This window comes from Dermacentor silvarum, chromosome 1, assembly GCF_013339745.2.
Source record: "Dermacentor silvarum isolate Dsil-2018 chromosome 1, BIME_Dsil_1.4, whole genome shotgun sequence".
NCBI classification, from domain to species: domain Eukaryota; kingdom Metazoa; phylum Arthropoda; class Arachnida; order Ixodida; family Ixodidae; genus Dermacentor; species Dermacentor silvarum.
In genome coordinates, this window is record NC_051154.1 from 112,663,309 (window position 1) to 112,684,420 (window position 21,112).

General features: G+C 39.5%; 1 protein-coding gene across 50 annotated transcripts in view; it reads left to right on the top strand.

Annotated features, from left to right (window-relative positions):
* LOC119435128 (ankyrin-3) overlaps positions 1-21,112 on the top strand; it is a 402,712-nt gene that overhangs the window by 356,032 nt on the left and 25,568 nt on the right. For 48 of the 50 annotated variants that reach the window (XM_049672381.1, XM_049672376.1, XM_049672387.1 and 45 more), the window contains one exon: positions 18,286-18,378. The exons of 1 other annotated variant lie outside the window; for it this stretch is intronic. In XM_049672381.1, the coding sequence (XP_049528338.1) occupies positions 18,286-18,378 (93 nt within the window). Of the gene's footprint in view, positions 1-15,142; positions 16,376-18,285; positions 18,379-21,112 lie in introns of all 50 variants that reach the window. One more of the 50 variants, XR_007468364.1, reaches the window with a different exon arrangement.

The window sequence follows — 21,112 nt, forward strand, 5'->3', positions numbered from 1 at the left end:
GAGGTCTATCGAAAACCCTAAAGGCCTGCCAGTAAACTTCGGCCTCCCGGTGCTTGTACTGTGACCGGAGACGGCACATGTGTGTGCGTAAATTAAGGAACACATGCTATGTTCCGTCGCAATGGCAACTTTCCTGCTTAATATGCTTCACTGCACGACATGGCAGTATTGCGGCACAGCTAACTTTAAAGGCAAATACTGCCAAGCGAATTAACGGTGTGTTTTGGGGTTTTTCCTGCGTTTTGTTTTCGACCCACCGGATAATTTGACTAGTTTCGTCGGTCCCATCAAGCTTGATTAAACTGAAGTCGACTGTACTTGTTTAACTCTAAGTAGGGATATATCCTGGAGAATTTTAATTTGGAAGCATGCTTTAGTACCTAGGAGAAACATTGCAATTGTTTTTTTTTTTTTTTGCATTTTCAGTCGCAATTTTTTTGCACTTAGATTTAAAGAATATTTCTGTGATAGAAAAGTACCTAGGAGAAACATTGTAAATATTTTTTTTTTGCATTTTCAGTCACAATTTCTTTGCACTTATATTTAAAGAATATTTCTGTGATAAAAAGAAAAGCCTGTAGATAATGGACCATCAGGGGGTAGAAGCGTTAATACTTCTGAACAAATGAATTTATTGCTATACTAGATCAGAAAAGTGCAAAAAGGATGAAGATTGCTTTTTCTAAACAACACAATATGACAAAATGGAATAACTGAAGTGCTGTTCATGTTGTGCTGCTTAACGAAAAGTGATGGATAAAAGTAACTGTGCGTTACAGGTTGCCTATTAAAACATGTTCGTGTGTAGAGGGATACATGTTGGCTGGCTTCTGAAAACTTGCCAGGAAATGACTGGATCTTGAGCCCGATATTTGCAAGTGGTATTAATAAATAACTCGCGCAGATGATAGATTGGCATAATTATGAGGGATTTATGGGAACTAAACTACCTTGCCGTCATCTTTTTTCATCATGCATACTTTTTCCTTACCAAAAAAGAGGCCTAATTTCAGTGATTTTATGTTCCAACATTTTATTTCAAGATGTGTTGGTCGCAGTACATATCGTGATGCATAAAATTGTAGCCTAATCATTGGTGTTTTGAATGACAATAAAGTAGAAATAATTGCTGAGTTTCTAAGAATTCCTACGTGAAATTTTCAAGATTTACGTAAGGCACCGTGGATGAAAATAAGAATTGTTGCCTTTTACTATAGGTACTTTACATAAGTACCTGTAGAGTAAAGAAAATCTGAAATGTAAAAAAAAAAAACTATGTGTCATGCTCCTGGCTGCCAATTTCTGCTAGTTCGACAAAAAAAAAAATTGAGATTTGGTGCCATGAATATTAGCCATAAAGATGCCCATTCTATGCGGGAAAGCCGTGCCTTAGTGAATTTGAATACAGGTATGCGCTTATTGTGCAAGGAGAGTTAGTTTATGTTCCTTGAAGGAAGAATCTGGTGTCTTCATGTTTCAGCATTCTTCAATTTCTTGAAGCAATAATTGTCATGTTAAGGAGCATCCGCAAGCCTCCTCATACTCTATTATCGTGCTTGATTAGCTCTTCTTTGTATGAAAGCTTGTTGTTGTGCACATTCAACTGACACTAAAGCCTTCTGATGCTTTGTACAGTATTTGCACATTCTTGTATTATTATGAATAAAGGCATCTGCGTAGGTAGTATTCAAAATTTAACAGATCAGTCTGCTAGTCAGTCTTGTGTGGAAGGTCGGTAAAAAATGGACTGCATGTTTTTGTGAGTGAAAACTCCACATGACGGGGACGATTTCTCATTATATGTGCTTTCTGATACGCTGTCGAAACGCTAATAGATAAAGGAACCCATCACGGAAAAAAATAAAGTTTTAATTGATATTATTAAAACACAATAATCAAAACAATGCCCTCTCCTGAGCATGTACCGATGTTTTGAGGCATCATTAAAGCAGCGAAAAGCAGCATTAAAGCAGTCTGAGCGAAAAATTAAGCAACCCTAAAGAGGCTCCCGGATGTTTACTGCAGCTGTCATTTCAAAGTTATTTATTCGAGTTAACTAAACAGGAAATTTTGCATTGTTTGATTGTGGAAGTGCTGGAGTACTGTAGGCCAGTTTCGGTGATATCTGCTGTTGAAGTTTTAGTTTTATTGATAGCAATTATATGGAAACTGCACGCAAATTTCCGCCATCGTCGCAGCCATGACAATCCATATAAAGTCCAAGTGAGACAACATCGCGACCGTGCGCTGTATGCTGTAAGTGCAAGGGAAAGCTTGTGAGAGTGAGCCAAGAAGGACGGTGGCTTGATGCGGTGTTGTCCTCTTGTGCGTGCAAGGAAGGAAGGCTGGGAGGGTGCGTGCCGCTTTCTCACGCGTGCAGGGTAGGGAGCAGGGAGATGTGTGCGCACTAGGAGCCCCCCTCCTAGCGCGCACACATCTCCCCGGGGAGGAAAGGGGCAGATCTGTGCACATCTCATTCTTGTTCTACTCTGGCTGCCGCGGCAGAGTGCGGCCACATGTTCCCTATCTGGGAGGTAATCTGTGGTGGGATCGAAAGCTAGGCATTCTGAGATAGGTGATGGCTCTGCATGCACTGTGTTTTCTCACGCCTAGTTCGCATTGAAGGGAGAGGTAGCATGAAGGGGAATTCACTCACCGCTGCTACCGCTCTTCATCATGCCAGCATTCTGGCAGCGAGTGTCTGCGGTCATCAAGTGAGATGTGTTCATGTTTGCCTGTGTGCGCGGGACAACGTGCTTATCAATCTAGTTAGGAAGGAAATGTTTACAGTAATTTGTGCAGCTGATAAAACTGCTAAGTTTACTTTGTATAGCTGTCTTATAATTTGCTATTGCAATCGATCTTCGCCTTTCAGGCAAAACTGCGACTTTTTTGATAGTTCCCGATTTGCCGAAAATTGTCATTTGGACCAAAACTTAAAGTACAGTCTTTATTTCACACTGTGCACAGCGTTGATTGTGGAAGCATTCTGACAGCAATTTTTAACAGCATGCCGAAAAGCTGTTGATCGAACTGACTGATAGTTTTGGGCCCGGTAAGGAAAGAGTTCATTCTGTTGGTTTGTAGTGAGATACATGGAAGACTCTCTGCGATAATCCTTAACATCTCACCAAATTGCTCTTTGAATCATGCAGTCTAATAAATATTTTTGTAGCAATAGTTATCTTTTTTTTTCACCTTGGAGTTGTCGTCAATGTAATTCGGCAAAATGATTACTAGGCCGGTGAGAGCGACATCTTCTCATTTTAATCATTAAATGGTGCATTTTTGAAGACTGCTTGTCCTCGCGCTGTGCTTGATTAAATTTCCCACTGAGATTTTGGTTGCGTGTACGTTGCAGAGGATAAATAAGTGCTGTTAATTATTGCCATGAAAGGTGGAAGCTGTAGTGAGCTGACCAGCGGGGAAAAGAAACCCAAATAGACACAGTGAGTTGCAAATCTAAGCTGGCATCTTTCAAGGGGACACAAAGCAAAACATTGAAGCAATCTAGATTGTTCTGTTGCTTTTCTAGAAACCTTGCATCATTTGCTTTATGCCTAGTTGCAGAAAAAATAGTGTCTGAAGGGATGGAGTTGGGATGGATGGAAGGGATGAATGGATGGAAGTTCTAGAATTCAAATTGCCTGCAATGAGCAGAGATTCACATGTAGGATGTACTGGTAATCAAGAAGGCCAGACTCTGCCAGGCTCTACTGCCTGCTTCAAGTTACAAGCCTGCACAGAGATGGTGGCATACACCTGCATGCAAATAGAGCCAACAATACAGTGTGAAGAGGTAGAGCTTATCTGTAGAAAAATGTAAATAAGATTGAGCAAACTGCAGTTTATTTAGCTTTCTGAAACTGCAAACTTTCACAGTGGCAGCATCAATCTTGTCCTTCGTTTACATAATTTTCTTATTTACAAAAACTATGTTCTCTTTAGAAGTGATGTTTTGCATACCTTCAAACACTTAATCACTTTAGCCTGACTTGATATTTGCCTTTAGTGTCTCTTAAGGTGGGTGATACAAAAAAAAAAAGTTCATTATGACAACACATCATTGGTTCAAGTGTAATGAGCATTGCTCTCTGCTTGCAAAGACATACCTTCCACTGCAGAAAAAATGATAAGAGGCTCCCAGAAAGCTTTGAGGGTTGTGTAGGGCAACTTTCAGTTCCTGACAACTTCAGTGGTAGAGAATACTTGCAAGGGGAAGTTCATTCAAAAAGCACCACCTCTTCATGTTTAGTATATTTTTAAACTGTGTTAAGAGTTACCAACTTTGTTAGCTTGGTTAACATGTGGCTGAGCTCCTGTTTGAGGGTAACATGAACTTTAATACATTATTCACGAGTGATTGTGGAAGTAGAAAGTACATTCTCTATCAGTAGAAAGCAGAAGTCAACTACTTCCACTTAAGTATTTGCATGCACTATGCTAACTGTTTTGTGCATGCTTTAATGGCACCCTTTGCGGTTATTTATGCATCTTTAAAAAATATAATAGGGCATTCACATCATTTTTGTAAGAAAGGCATTGTGTTGAACAAACGGTCATATTGCAAGGCCATTAATGAGCATCATCCCGTTATTTAGATATCAGAGGTGCAGCAGCTGTTTAGCATAGGCATAGTCTAAACTTTCTGGAGTGGCTTGCTTAACCATGTTTGGTTGCATGTATAACAATAGTATGTTCTGCTTCAATCTTTAATGTGTGGTATGAATGTGCTGCATAACATCGGTGGATTCACTTTCCCAGATGAAAATGGCTTTAACTAGATGAGCAGCTGCTTTCATCAGTTTGGGTACGCTGCTTGCATTCATCAGAGGCAACAAATGTACCAGTGGTGAGCAAAGAAGGCAGATCCAGTCTTCCTGCTGCCATCATGTACAGACATCGCAGCATGCTCTTCAAATATTACAGTCTGGAAGATTAGCATGTCTTATTGACTGTTTTTGCTTGAACTGGCAGAGTCAAGAACTGAGGAAAGCTTCTTGGAAGACAACAAGATCTGGAAATCTCTTCGTCAAGAATGTAACTGCAATGAAGACTTCAGTTGTGCTTCTGTGAAGCAACAAAGAAAATCAACTAGTCACAACAGTTTTGAATGTTATATTGGCATTTCTAGTGGTAGAAATGCAAACGAAGAGAAACATAGGTTAAACACAGGAGCAGTGATTTCAAATGATGCTGTCATTTCATTCCCAGCAAGTGTAATTGTTAGGCTGTTGCAAGCATCTGGTGCTATCACAGATTCCATCTTTAGGAACACCCTGGCAGCTAAATCTAGTGATATCATTGAGAATAAGCTGCAGCAGAACATTAGAACTGAACCCGTAAATTATGTCCTAGTCATATTTATAAACCATGGTGTCCAGTTAAAATCATCTGAGGAACATACGATGCATCATGGCATATATTCAGGCATATTTTCTACTTCTGCATTGATTGAGGATGAAGTTGTTTTTGTTCCTTGCGTGGAAGTACAATTAGCTGTACTGCTAGACTTCTTTAGACATCTTCCAAAGCCTTTTTCATGTGTCATTGAAGACATGGGGCTACATAAAATTTTTTGCATTAGGGACCAACATCATAGCAGTCGATTTCTTGGAAATGAGCTGAAAAGCAGTTATCAGGCAGGCGGGGATCTAGAAAAACCAAATTCTATGTTTAAAGGTGAGAACATTACCATCCTTCAGGTGCCTGGTGTGCTTTTGCCATGTTGCCTTGAACTTGCTACAGCATTAAGTAGTTCATCACAAAAGCATATTTCTACGAGCAGCTTTATTCACAGTGATAAAGGAATGTTGGTTTCACCAACAGATCTGTCCAAAAAGCAGGTTTCTAATACATGTGTAACTTGTAAAACTGTGGTGACAAATAATTTCAAAACAAGTAATGACACTAGCTGCTTTACATTAGGCAGTTCCAGTGGATTTGTTCAAGATTTGAGCTTGTGTTCAAAACATGAATTTTCTGATGAACCCCAGTGTCCAGAATGCACTGTTACATGTAACGCTTCAAAGGCTTTTGCTGAATCGAAGCAAGTTACTGGTGAAGTCATGGAGGAAAATCTTGATGGCCGGTTTAACTTTGAGCACCATGATGAGTTACTATTATATGAGGGTGACAAAGGCAGGTGCTCTGTGCAGTGGACTGACAGACAGAAACTGGAAAGTGATGATGGAAACGTTTGCACATATACGTCAACATCTGTGTTGGATCCTGATTGGAGTGAAGAGGCCGAACAGTGGCACTCAGATGAAGCTTCTTCAAGTGGAGCTACACAAGAAAATATTGCACCGAGAATTCTGGTGGAACTAAGAAGCTTGTCTCATTCGCTGCTTGATGTATTCGACATCATTCAAAGGACTCCTCCTCTGACTGAAAGGACATTTTTACTTCCACGAGAACTTCTTTGTCAGCACAAGATCTTGCATGCTTCAACTTCCAGTCTAGAATCTTGCCCCTTGGCACAGTCCGAATGTTTTCGTCTGAATGATGATGATGTTAGTGACACTAAAAAAAGAAGGAAGAAAAAAAAGAAAACTACTATGTAAAAGGTGCACTTTTGTAAATTGTGGTTGTTGCTTAAATTATGCACTGCATTGAGCATAAAGCTATCAGTTTATACCAGTTTGTTTTCTTCGTTGTCAAATTCTAAAAAAAAATTATTTACTCTAAGCAATTGTGTTAACGTGTTCAAGGAAGCATACCATGTGACCCAGCTAATGTTAGCCAAGCTGTTCAACGAAAAAAAGTCTATAGGTTGTGGCACAAAATGTAACTATAAGACCTATGGTGTTTCACCATCAGAGGTCTGACGACTGACCACCTTAAGTCTTAAAATTGTATTGTGCACCGTCTTTTTCACTGTTTTTCTCTTTGAACAGCTTGGCTGACGTTAGCTGGGACACCCTATATATCAGCACTCGTTTATCTAGTACTTGCTTTTGGACCTAACCTATATATAGAAGAGGCTATGCATGAAGTAGAAATGTTGCATTTAAAAATGAGTTGCATATTGGGAAAAAAAAAATTTCTGATGCGCATATTGGAATTTGCGCCGTGTCGTATTCATCCCATTTTTGCCATTGCTTTTACAAGAAACGGTGTGTTCCATTAAGCAATGTTATATGGGTAAACAATTTTTTACATTGAAAGGTTTCATTACTGACTGTTCTCACCTATTCATATACACGTGACTTTTGTATTACCTATCAATTCAAATTCAAGTTCTAATTATAGATGCTTTTCCTAATTATGAAGCTGGCTTTCCTGCAAGGCAAGTGCCAAGCTAATGACACCATAGCCAATTTATAAATTAGCATGTGTATGCAGGTGCAGTGTTTTATAAGCATTAGGGGAAAGATGATGTGGCTCTTTTGAAAAAGTCACATGCAGCAGGAAAGTTTAGTATGCACTGTTTGCACTTTGTGTTTGTTTTGAATGAGGACCTAAGCCACCATTAGTGGGGCAAAAGTGCAGTATGCAGAAGCATACCTGTAAATTATGAAAATGGCCCCTTCAAATTCTACTGTGCTGGCTCTTTCAAAAGTTTCTTCACTGAAGGCTGCTGTTTGGAATTTTCACGCTGACTTTGTTTACTTGCATTGAGAGCATGGTAGTGTTTGTTCATAAATGCTTTGATGTCGCTTTTTTGATGTGGGCTCTGGTGATTTTCTTAACAAAGTAATTAATAATATCATCATAACAAAATATAGATTTTAGCAGTTTCTTTCCGCAAGTTGTTTGCTTTTACGTTTTTGGCAAGATGGTTATACACAAATTTTCAATACAGTTTACCTTCTCCTAGTTCATTTTATGCGCCTACCACTGTGGGAATTTTGACTTTGATTGCTTGTCACAGTTTCCTGTTTAAGCTCGCTTAGTGAAGCTTGGGGTAATTTAAACTAAACGGACAAAGCAAGAAGCCTGAAAAGCAGATTGCATTTGACAGCGTGAAGTTACTACGCTAAATTAGAATGCAGCAGTGGTGCAAATATGGCAGCTCCAATGAAGCTTTGCAACAGAGAGGAGCAACATTCTGTTATTCAATCTTTGACCTGCTGAAGGGCCAAACCTACCAAAGTTTATTGAAGAATACAGGTGCAGTACAGTGAAGAATGCTTGTCACTGCTACAGCTTTACTGTGGGATAGGAAATTCCGGAATGGTGGTACATCTGTGAGAGAGACATCTTAACTAGGCTAGAAGACCGAGGTGGTTGAGTTGCTGGAAGTGGGCAAAAGAAAATTATCACATAAGAGTAAAGGATATAAATGAAACTATAAGTCTTCATGCCTATATGTAGGACATAGACACCAGTCCTGTGAATGCATGTCTTCTCATTAACCGCCTTTGATAAGCAGCCAAGTAAAAATGTGGTATGCTGCGATCAGGCACTGTGCTTAAACATAACACTTGACTCTATACAGTTTGTTCCATAGTTGCTGCCATGCGGGGCCTGTCTTTTGACCAGCTTTGCCCATTGATATTTGCATAACTGTCCACATTTTGATTTTCTTTGTGCTTTAATCTGGCTCTGGGAGGGAAGTCTTTCAAGTTTCATGCAGAGTTGCAGCAGCTGTTACACGCATGGCTGCACTTGAAGACAAATAAGTGTTTTTCTGCTGGTATTCTTGCACTTCCAAACCACTGGAACATTTGTGTCTCGAACGTAAGCGGGACTGTGTATGAAGTTCTCCCATGCCTTTTGCATACAGTATATTCCACAATAAATAACAAGGTTCGAGTTTGAACCAGCTCTGCACATTTCTACTTTTAAGGCATCTCTGGTGTAATTTATTCTTGCTTATTGCTGTTTATGCACACACTATCGAACTTCGGAGTAGGAAAGGGATTATTACTAGGGCCTGCAGTGTATGGAACATTCCATACTGCAGGGCACCACAGCTTCATCCTGTACTCTTTTGGATATTATCAGTTTTTGGTACAGTACATGTACAGACATGTTTGTGCCTCAGCCATGGTCTTCCATAGCTGCACCACTGTTTTCTTATAACTGCTTGTATGGCATCATACTTGCACAGAGCTTATGAGCTGCATGCACTTCAGTGTTGTATCAGATGATTGTAACAGATAACTGGGGGTACCATATACAGTATAGAACACTTATAATGTAACCGCTTATAGTGCAGGACCGGATATAATACGGTCTTTTCAGACTCCCGTTAATTTTCCCATATCGCTCTATGCGTACGCGTATCACTTATAGTGCAGTAGCAGCACACAAAATACCGGTTACAGTGCGGCTGCCTGGAAGTTCGGCAGTAACTAGACAGCAAGCGCTCCCCTCAAGCCACAAATACCGTATTTACTCGAATCTAACACGCACTTTTTTCCTATAAAACAGGTCCAAAAATTGCGTGCACGTTAGAATCGAGTACGACCCTAAATCTGCGTTACCATATAGCCGTCGGCATTTCAAAATGGCCGTCTCATACGCGCGTCGAGCCTAGTTACTCTTGAGCCTAGCTACCGTAGCTTCCTCCATGTGCTGCAGTACACGTGCTTAGGCAATAGTCTACCGTCTATCTTCACGTTCTCTGCGTCTGCTCTATCAGCATGAAGTACCGAGTTCATCATGATGCCGCATTTAAAAAGAAAGTGATCATGTGTGCGGAGACGGACTGAAATCGGGCCGTATCAGGGGCGTTCGGAGAATCCGAATCTTGCGTTCGTGACTGGCGCAAACAGAAGGAGAGGATTTTCGCCAGCAAAGCAATGCGGAACGGTTTCAGTGGACCGAAGCAGGACGTAATCTGTGACGATCCACTTCAGCGATACGATTGCCTTTGCCCTATCGTGAAAGCAATCTGCGACAGGGAAAGTCCGCCGCGCGCCGTGTTTTCGCCGCTTATAGGTCGCGTTGAAGCAAGAGGCATGATAGCACGAAGGTCAATTCGCTCACCGCGCTTCGTCACTCGAGCATTTTGACAGTTGGTTTTCGTGGGTCAACGAGCGAGATGTGTTCATGTTTGCTTGTGCGCGCGTGACACCGCGCTTGTTAATTTATTTAGTAAGCGAATACGGAACCTAGAGCACGGTGACAGCGACGGCAGAAATGCGCCTGGAGTGTCCATTACCGCAATAAAATAGTTGTTTTGGTTATAGTACGGATATTCGCGACTCCGGCGACTTACGTTATAAGTGGTCTACACTGTAATATGCGAGGGTATCCTTGTGTTTCCTGCTTTATCGTGCTATTGACTGAACTAGCTGGACAAGGCTCCTTTTTTCTTCTTTATCTTATAAAGGCCAGCCAAAGCTTTATCTTATAAAGGCCAGCCAAAGCATGTAAATTGGATCATAATATTCGTTGATGCATATTTATACTTCAAGGGGGCATTGGCCACTGCTGTGACATGGGTCTGATCAGCCAGGTGTTGTTTCTACAGCACGTGTGTTTTTGCTGAAAGCAGTGGCAGCTATTACGAGTTCGTGCTGGAGGTATTGGATATCACACACCCATGCATCATTACTGTGATTGTGAGGTTCATGCTAAAATGTGACATTCGTTGTAACAACAAAAATATGTTACTGTAAATGTAGAAAAAAATAGGCAGACTATTGTCAAGGGAGGCTAAATATACACAAATACTAAATTATTGCTTGTTATGGCTGCTTTCTCACATGAGCTCATTTGAGCTTTGCCATTATTTTATCCCCATAAGCAGAAATCTCTGTTTATACATTAAAACAATTATTTTATTTTGTATTGACATAAGATATATCTGCAAAAGGTACATATAGTATATACAGTAGATTCATAATAATTCATACGCTGACAATTCAAGGTTATAATAACTTATGGTAAATCTGAAAATATTGGTTGTCATGTTCTGTTTTCAGTGTATTTTGAATCTGCTTATCTTGAAGAAATCAGACAACTTCAGTTCTTTTGAAATTCACTGGCTTTCCAGGGCAACGCAATGCAATAAAATAAAAGTAAGGTTATGACAGGACATTCTTGGCTTAGGAATAATCAAATGTGCTTATGTTTAGTATTCAGGCTGACATGTATTTTGACCAGTGCCACTACAAAATAGTGCCTTTGACCCTGTTTCCACAAAAGCAAGTCGATCAAACATCTCTTTGTATACCTGTTCTAGTTGTATATCTGTTTGAACACAACTGCATGTGTATTTTTGTAGTGCTAATAACCCATAATCCTGCTTTAGACTGCATTTTATTGGACTTGGTGTAATTAAACTTGTAATAATTCAAAACAAAATGTGCAGGTCATAGAAGTTTTAAATAATCTGAGTCAACTGTATGTAGTTTTTCATCGGTCTTTGAACCAGGCAAGATATTCAAGCAGGATCTGAGACTTACTATGTTCCTGTAGCCCATATGCTTTAGTCATTGTGGCTTTACGTTCTAGATGGAGTAGCTCAATTATATTTTTGATCTAAAAAATTCTGTCGAGTTATGCTCGTGTTCAATGCACATGTGCGTCATGCTGTAAACGTCATCTTTGGAGTTATTCAAGCTAAAAGATGGTGGAGTTATTCAAGCTAAAAGATGGCAGTGCATCTGACATGCTGAAACTGTTTTTCATTACTAAATTACTGAAACCTTTCAAGCCTTTCAGCTCACTTTTTCTCAGTTTGGCTTTTGAGACATTTGATAGTCAGCTGAGTATTTTTGTAGCTGCCTCATACAGTTTGCACAAGGAAACTAACTAACCTATTGCAGTCACACGATGAGCCACACCTGACATGGGAGAAAGTTGGTTCCGGTCAGATGTTAAATGGGCACCTGCCATGTGTGCATTCATTTCTGCAGAAAATATTCCTTTTTTTAAATGCTTTTCTTTTATTGTTTGCATGTGGCCAACTCTTGAGGAGCCTTTTTGAACACTTTGCACACTTAATTCATTATGTGTTGTAGGTCTTTTTCATGGGGAAGGGCATAAAGTAGTGCACTTAGTGAGTCAGGTTTGTGTTGTTGCAGTGCACTGAAAATATGACACTCTTATTTCTACTCATGTTTTCATGTAAATTACTTGCTTGATGTCAGTAAACCTGAAAAGGATTCAGTGCGTGGTCTGAAAATTTCATTGGAGTGGATGAACATATTCCTCAATAAGAGAAGGCACAAGTTTCAATTTGCAGGGCCGACTGCTCTTTTCCATGCTATGTGCTGTCATATACATTCATCTTGACAACCTTTTAAAATGTAATGAAAACCACGGCGGCCGCATTTCGATGGGGGCGAAATGCGAAAACACCCGTGTACTTAGATTTCGGTGCACGTTAAAGAACCCCAGGTGGTCCAAATTTCCGGAGTCCCCCACTACGGCGTGCCTCATAATCAGATCGTGGTTTTGGCATGTAAAACCCCATAATTTAAAATGTAATGAAAAGACAGATGATAGAGGAATGACAGGGCAAGGCATATACTTGCAACGGAAGAATTTATTGAAGAAGCTTCATATATATATATATATATATATACACACATAGAAGTAATTGTGTAAGCGGAGCAAAGCGGGGCTAAAAATTTAGGGACAAAAAATTAAAATAGTATACTGATACCTAATTGTTAAGAAACCTGAAAGTTTAAGCCAAACATGCACGTGTCCTAGCAGTCGAGAAATGCAAATTCTTTATCATGTAGCATGAAAGAAGGATGGCTGATGCAAGCATCTCCTCTTTTTGTAATATAGAAGGCCTTTGCTAATTCTTGTGGGAGCTGGTTATTGCTTTTGAAAACTACCTCTGTTTCATTAAACATAAGGTAGCACCGACACTCTATGCAATGGGCTGCCAAATGCGATGTCTCAGATGAATTTTGTGATGCATAATGCTCCCTTAGACATGTGTTGATACAATGGCCAGATTGCTCAGGGACTCGGTCTTCTGTTATTTTGTTGCACTTCAAACAGTTCTCGAGATGAATGTCAACCAACTAGCTTGCTTGTCCATCTTGCTGTCATATACATAACTGAAATGCTGGGTGAAACTGCTTTTTGGGGTAGAAGCATCGCCTCTATTGTAGGAAGTGTGTTTAGCAACTTATTAGTGACTTAGAAACAAAAGAAAAAAGTGGTGCCATCTGCATATCTCCAGTACATAAAGGGGTTAGACAAACGGCCACATTTTATTGACAAAAATTCGACAACAGCAAACATTGTGCATTTTGTCGCATAGTAAGGTGAAAAATTTGAGGAAGGAGACAGTTTCCTACTCTGAGACCTTGAGTAAAATTCCCAGCCTTCACTTTGTAAATGTTTCCATCATACCAATCATACCCTGGTGAAGTACTATTAACCCTTTGCGGTCATAAGCCTTTACCCAGTTTGTGGTCGCTCCGGTCAGAAGCCATTCTGCACATTTTAAGTGCCATGCAGAAAAAATGCTCTAGTACACAAACACATGTTAGGGGATTTATTTGAGAAACATTTCTCTATACCCTTAGCTGTCAGCGGTACTTGAGCATAGTATTGAGCATAGTTGCAGGTGATCACCACACGAAACGTCGCCTCCTGGGTCATCACAGTCAGTGTCTTCTGACATGATGTCATCCGAGGCCGTTTGAAGACCATCTGAAGGCAGCACATATAGTCCTCCTCGGCACTAAAGTCATCATCGGACTCACTAAACTACCGCGAGTCACGTTCATAAAATGCCCGTGCAGAAAACGTCACCATCTTGTCAGCAGTACGCGCTACAATTTGCACGCGAAAATCTCTTTAAGTTCCTTGCAAAAAGTGCTGCCCTCAACTGTAGACAACAAAAAACTGCAATTTCTAATTTAAAACACGGTTGAGAGATGGCGCAACCTACCCAAATAAACTAAATAAACGGAGAGTGTGAGCAAACACGCGTGCCGGGCGCTTCCTCACATGTGACCAGAGCCAATATTTTCGCATGGCGGCGTGGGCCCGACACATGACCGCAAAGGGTTAATGAGCTTTAGAGTGCAGGGGGGGAAACTGTAGAAGTGTTCATCAAACGTTTGTGTACAGGAATGGTATTTTTCTTAATATCCAAAATGGCTGAAATAACTCTTGATTGAAATGACCGAGAAGTGAGTATACATCCGTCACCTCAAAGCATTAAAATTCTGCACTGTTGTAACTTATTGAGAGATAAGTATTTCTTTTTTTTTTCTTTCTTTGTGTAGTTATTGCTTGGCACCTTTAGGTACCATATTTTCGAGTTAATTTGTTATATAAAAAGCATTAACATAAAAACTTATTAATTTCACGTTATAAGACCATGTCAAATTAACTGTTGCAATACCTTGTTACTAAGTTATCTTGGGTAGTTCACATCTTTATTTGGTCATCTCAATGTCTAGAATTATCTATTATTATTTGAGCATTCACCTTCACTTTATTTCCTAATGCGGCTATTGTTAAAAAAAATAAAGGGGGGGGGGTAAAGAATAGACCCAATGACATCATTTATACTGAAGTGTTGGAATTACTCCATTCAGAAAGTTTCTCTGCTGCATATGCAGCTTAATAATTTGTATAAAAAACAGGTCAAAGCGTTTAATTCCCCCTAATATTTAATTATGCTGTCTGACCATGGCTCCCGGCCACGGCGGCTGTATTTCGATCGGGGCGAAATGCGAAAACACCCGTGTACTTAGATTTCGGTGCATGTTAAAGAACCCCAAGTGGTCAAAATTTCCGGAATCCCCCACTACGGCGTGCCTCATAATCAGATCGTGGTTTTGGCACGTAAAACCCCATAATTTAATTTTAATTTAATTTTTCTGACCATGGTAAAAGTGCAAAATAACAGTCAAATTAGTTGTGCCAACAGGTAATGTACAATTTTCACCGCTCATGCTGTGATACGCATTTCTTTAAGTTGCCATAAAATAAATCACACACTAACTCTTGTGTTCTTATTTTAGCCTGTAGTATGATGCAACTATCTAAGCTTCTCAAATCTTTTACTGTGTATATGTGAAAGTTAGCTTTAGCACACATTTTCGTGCATGTAAAAATTGAAGCTCCTACTTGGCCACTTTCATTCAAGCACATTCTGAATTAGCAGTTCTGTACTCTTGAGTTTACAATGCAACTGAATTTTTTGTTTTGTACCTTGTGTTATACTCACACATCACTTTTTTATTTGTTGATGGTTTTACAGCATCCAAGAAGCAAAAGAAACGTGGCAAGAAGCGCTCTAAAAACTAGTAAATCCATTTCCGAGTGAAAAAAAGACAGCAACCAGTCATAAAATAAGCGCATCAACAATTTCATCGCTCATTGTCTCAACCTACAAAGGAACATTTCTCTTCAGTATCTTTATTTCATCACCTTTTTTCAACCTGCACCATCTGCACCATCTATACTGCACTGCTTTATGCTACTGCCACTCTAAATAAATAAAGCACAGCAGCAACTTCTCACTTGCTAACGAATATGGCAGCAAATACAATTGATAATGGGCAGTGCGAGGCTTCTTCAGATAGTAAGGAGACACCTGGAGGTGTTGTAGTGACAGTGCCGGAAGTGCCTGATGGGCAATTTCATGAAGCTGCTTCAAAACCAACCTTTAAGCGATTTGAAGATCTTCCTGAAATGGTGGAAATGCTGAGCCCTCTGCATCCTGATGATGATGGTGACAAAACTGATGTTGAAAACTTGAGTGACCATGAGACTATGGACACTGCTGACCAGAGAACAATGTTGGTTGATAAGGAAGAGGATTCTGGTGATGAAAATAAGACAGATGTGGAAGATCTTGATGTGGAATCAGTGAGGCGTCGGGCTCTGCCTCGGGATAGTTCTGCTCAAAATGCTGAAGGCAGCAAGAACACAGCAAAGCGATTTATTGAAGAGGTACAGCTGGATAATTTGGACTGTAAAAAAATTTCAGGTGAAAGCAAATGGCTTCGAAATGATAGCAATCACATTGGCCAGAAGCCTTCACACAGCAGGCAGAGATCACATTCGCAGCCTTGTTCCTTGTTGTCCCCAGGGGCAGTAGAAGCTTGCCACTCACCACGATCAGCTTCTTCAGAAAGTGAATTTGCTAATTTGTCAGCCCATGTCCGTGCTGTGCTCGGGGAACTGGATGTTCGGTCACAAAAGTTTAAAATCTCTAGTGAAGTAAAAAGGAGCAAGCTCCGATGTCCAAGCTCTGGCTTGCCTTATCGTCTGACGAGCCGTAATGATCAGGAACGCTTGCTGAGGAAATTCTTTGTTGAAGAAGACGTAGGCTCTTTGACAGATGAAGGGGAGTTTGTTATCATGCCTGAGCCAAGGAGCCCTACATGCCGTCTGACGGCAGGCCTGGAAGAACTAGATGTGAGCTCTGAAGGAACGGACATTGAAGACTTGGCTGCGGAGCCCCACAACGCCATTGGCAGTGGAGGAGGTCAGCTGCCACTTTGCTCCTTTTAAACTCTGACCACATTCTTGCTTTCCTGCTTCACTTACTAAACTCTATGGCTTGCTCGTGTTTGTCTAACAGACTGAGAGTAAGCGCCTGCTTCTGAGGCCAAACCACCTCCAAAGGGAATTAATAATACTTTGTCCTTTTAATTTTCAACCTTGTCACTCGTGGGTTTGTGTCTGGGTTCTTTACCTCAAACTCTTTCTGTGCATTATGGTTGTCTGCCCTGTCCTTCTCACTTTTTACTAATGCAAGGTTGCACATGTGTTTCACTGAATACTAATTTCAGCAGTGCAATGATGTATATGTCAGTTATTTGGGGCCAAAAGCATGAAAGTATGGATTCACTATGAAAACATTGTTTTGTATTTCATTGAAATGAACTTATGAAACAACTTATCTACATATTTGTGCAGTCAATCTTCTGACACCAAAATTTTAATAGTGCTTGCCTGGCCTTATTAATAAGGCACCGAAAAAATTGTAATATTTATGCTGTACAAAAAGATAGCATAGAGAGGCCGTTAAGCAGTTGTTTTCCTCTGCACAAATAATGTATGAGAATACATTAATTCTTCTTGGAAGTTCGTTTTTGTCTATATTTGTTACCACAGGTGATTGTCACACTTGCTGAAATCTATGCTGAAATCTATCCTACTTACCCTGCCTATATTATATCATTAGAAACGTCCTAATAATATTACTTGATATAAATATGTGAAACAAAACGCCTTCTGGAAGGGACAATGTGCTCAAATGGGCAGATCAGCTGATAGTTTTGTTCATGTGCCCTTTAACATCTGTAAAGTATTCTGTGTTGCGATCAGAAGCACTGCATAAGATATTCCCTGTTCCTTTTTGCTCAAATAGGGTGTGTAATTGTTCAGTTTATTTTAATATGCATGTAGAAGACAAGCAGAAACATGAACCGAGGTAATTTTGGGGCTGTGTTCCAAGTATGTACGCTTTCACTACTATTGCCTGTGCATATGGCTGCCATGTCCAGAGCGATGAAGGTTAATCACAGCTAATAACCATATTCACTGAAAAAGATTAAACTCAGGGTAGGTCAAAAACAGTCAGCTATAGAATTGATGGTAGTTTATAAATTAATCATACAGGAATGTTATATTACTTGAGTCTGTGTGCTGTACCATAATTATTCCTTTAGCAGCTTCTTTGCTTGTACGTCTGCCCTCTCTATGCTTCTATTCTTTCCCTATTTGCATGCTCTGTGTTGTCTTTTGCTACTATTCATGTTGAAATTCTTAACTGTGCATGTGGCTAATAAGCATTGTGCAGTGTTACCACATATAAAATGTCTTGAAATACAAGCTGTACAGCCTTACTCTCAGCTGCATGTTTTAGTAACCAGTTGTAGTAAGTTGTGAGTTTTCCCTTTTGCTTGCTCAAAAAGCAGCTTCTATTAGGATATTACTATACTTGTGCATTATATTACAGCAGTTTACATGCATTCAGAACTATTGCACAAACTAACGCCATGTATCCTGTCTCTATGTAGGGGTGCCAGTATTCAAAGGTATCACAGTAGCCGTTTTCTGTTGATGCTGCTACTACTTTAATGCTGAACATTTCTATTTTTCATTTGCCAGGATTGCTGTAACCTATATACACAATTGGTTGGTTGCAAGTTGTAGTTGTCATTGCTAGGTTGCTGACACAACTTTGTCAACACAACTTTGTCAACACAACTTTGCAATATGTGCCTAGAATTTTATAAGGGAAGGGTCGTTTGCATGACCATTCTACAAGTGGCATAACAACATGCCTTCTATTTCACAGAACATTAGCATGTAGCCCCTGACATTAGTTTGCATGATGTTGTGCCATAGCACTTCAGGGTGCTAAACCTGTTTGCCATTGTTGTACAGAATGGACTGAAACCGACCCAGATTCAGGAGAAGTGCGCCACATTATTAGCAAGACAACTCACACTACTGTGACATCGATGAAACCGGGTGAAGGTAAGTTCCTCTTTGAATGTTTATATTTTGACTTGCATGTTTTTTTTTGTTTTTGTTTTTTTGCCTGTTGCCTCATGAAATAGAAAACTCTTCGTTTTCACAGTAGGATCACAAAATTTAATGGAAAATTTATTTCAGTTCTGTTGTACAGACAGGTAATTGTCATTTCAGCATATTTCGAAAAATTTATGCATAAAGAAATTTATTATTTTGGGTGAGTAAAACCTAAGCAGGTATTGCTGTAGGTAACTTAGAGTGACATTCTTGGTGAATTTAGAGCCTCTTGTCGATTGCATGTTTAGTCACCTTCATGCGAAGGGCTACCTTGTTATGATGTTTGATGACAGTGGCAAACTTTTAAGAAAGTCTTGCCTTTTATTTTATTTTTTTGTTGTTATGGCTTGACAAGTGTTATGTTTTTTTTTTTTTTTTTTCATTTCATTTCTTTGACTTGGCATACAGTCAATGTTTCACGAGAACTGAACTGTTACAGTGTCACTGTAACAAATTTGCCACTCTCGACTTCACTACACTAATCATAAACGCTTGTGGGGAGATGCAGGGCTGAAAGGCAAACTTTTAAACCGACATGCCAATTTTAACAAAATTAGGCAGGTGGCTTTCTCTGCTTGTACTTAGAACTTGTAGTAAATTCGATATACCCTAGCACAAATGCGAAAAAAGTTCTGCATGTCCTATTGAGCAAATGAGTGTGGCACTTTAGGAAAACTATCATTTAAAAAATTACAAAGTTAGATAAAATTTGGATAAGCATCTTCTGGACGCGTTACAGAATAGGGGCAGCTGCTTGCCCTTTTATGCCTTCTTTTGTAGAAACCCCATCATTTGAAAACTAACTTTGTTTTCTTATTGTTATTGTGATAGAGAACTGTATACTTTTTCTCTTGATAGAAGCAATTTAGAAATTCAAGATGTCCATAGTCTTGTTCCTCACAAATTTTCAGCCTAGAAACAATCTTACTAACAGTTCTTTGTATTGCAGTTTCGAAACGATAGTTTTTCTAAAAGTGTGAACAGGCCAAAAAGTGCTAACTTAGAAAAATCGATTCAAAGATCTCAAAACATGCCGATACTTATGCCACTGCCGGGTAATAAAAAAAAAAGCTCGTTCTATTCTCTTCTATCATGCAGATAATAACCAAACTTGGCGAGGGAGCTTCTTTATATGCTTAGAAATCTAAAACAAACAAAATTAGGGGGAGGGGAATTATTTATTGTATTTACATGTGTTAGGACTAGTGTGCTTACATATTGCAGTTGTGCCAATGAACTTATCTTTTTTGTTGACTGCTTTTTCTTAATGTTCAGTTTAAAAAGTATTACTAGTTCCTTGATTACACATTTTTGATTTAGCCTAATATTTTGTCAAGCTCACATATTGATATGTGCCATGTCAATGCCATAGACATGTTAATATTACATTTAAAAGAGATGTATTAGTCTTGCTGACTATACTTGTATTGTTTTAAATCTCACCATCTTTCCGAGGCCTTGTACCACAGTATTATGCTTTGTTTAGCATGGCTTCGGTTTCAGTTGCCTGTTGTTTTAACTTTTAAGGAGTTGATCTTGTGTTTCTCTGTACAAAGCAGTTTCAATTCTTTTACTTCTGTTCACTGCTCTTATTGTAACAACATGACATGGCATACACAGATGCTATGTCATAACACATTGCAAGTACCTCCTGTCTTAGTGAGATCCTCTTAGTGAGTTCTTTTTATCTGTGTGCATCTTGTTAGTAAAAACCTTTCAGCACCAGCACTATTTTTGCCTATCTAGGTGCACTCTTCTGGCAGAGAGTGCTACTTGACCTGTATTTATGTGAAGCATGCACATTAGTGATGTGTATTGAGCAGCTGGTGCTCCAGTTAGCTTGCTGTGCAGTCTGGATGTGAACAAAAAGCATTTTTTTAGACTAAAGTAGTTTCTAGTATTGCAACCAATATTGCAGCTGCAAATGTTAAATATTGACCAGCAATATGTTGGTTAGTAGTAATTCAGTGGCGCGTTATAATTAGGCTTCCGACGTTTTGTTTAAGCTGATCTGGTGGTAAAAAGTACTTGAAACCAGTGAAAACTGAGAACATCGATTTTTGGATATTTTTAGCCTCAAATATTTCTGCCAAGTGGGTGTTATACAACTACATTACAATTGAAGCCATTATGCGTGTTGACAGAGAAAAGCAGCTTAAAAGCCCTTTATTCCAAAAGTTGTGTCGGTGGAGTGCATAAACGAATAAGGTCTATAAAATGTGCAGGCTGCTTAAAAATTATTGCACTGGCTAGACCGTTGACTGAAGCATTGTTCCTCTCTCCTGTCATTTAAGTAAGAGTCTTCTTTCTTTACTAAGCTTAACGAAATAATTTAATCTGCATGAGTTGATGGGCTAGGTTATTCGACATAACGCAGCAGTGCAGGAAGGTCAAAGGACACTCTTACCAAAACTAAAGTTTCAGAAAGGCACGGGTGTCAGAAAGACAATTTAAGTACACGGGTGTTTTTGCATTTCACCTCCATCGAAATGCAGCTGCCCTGGCCGGGATTTACAAAATTGCTTAACATGTTTATTTTCACAGGTTAATGATGGGGCTAATATAGCCAGAGGCTGCGCTAAGGATTACTGTCATATGTTTGTCACTTGCAGTGAAAAATTTATTTATTTGGTTCCACTGTCCTGTAAAAAGTGTATGTAGGATAACAGGCTGTTGTCCT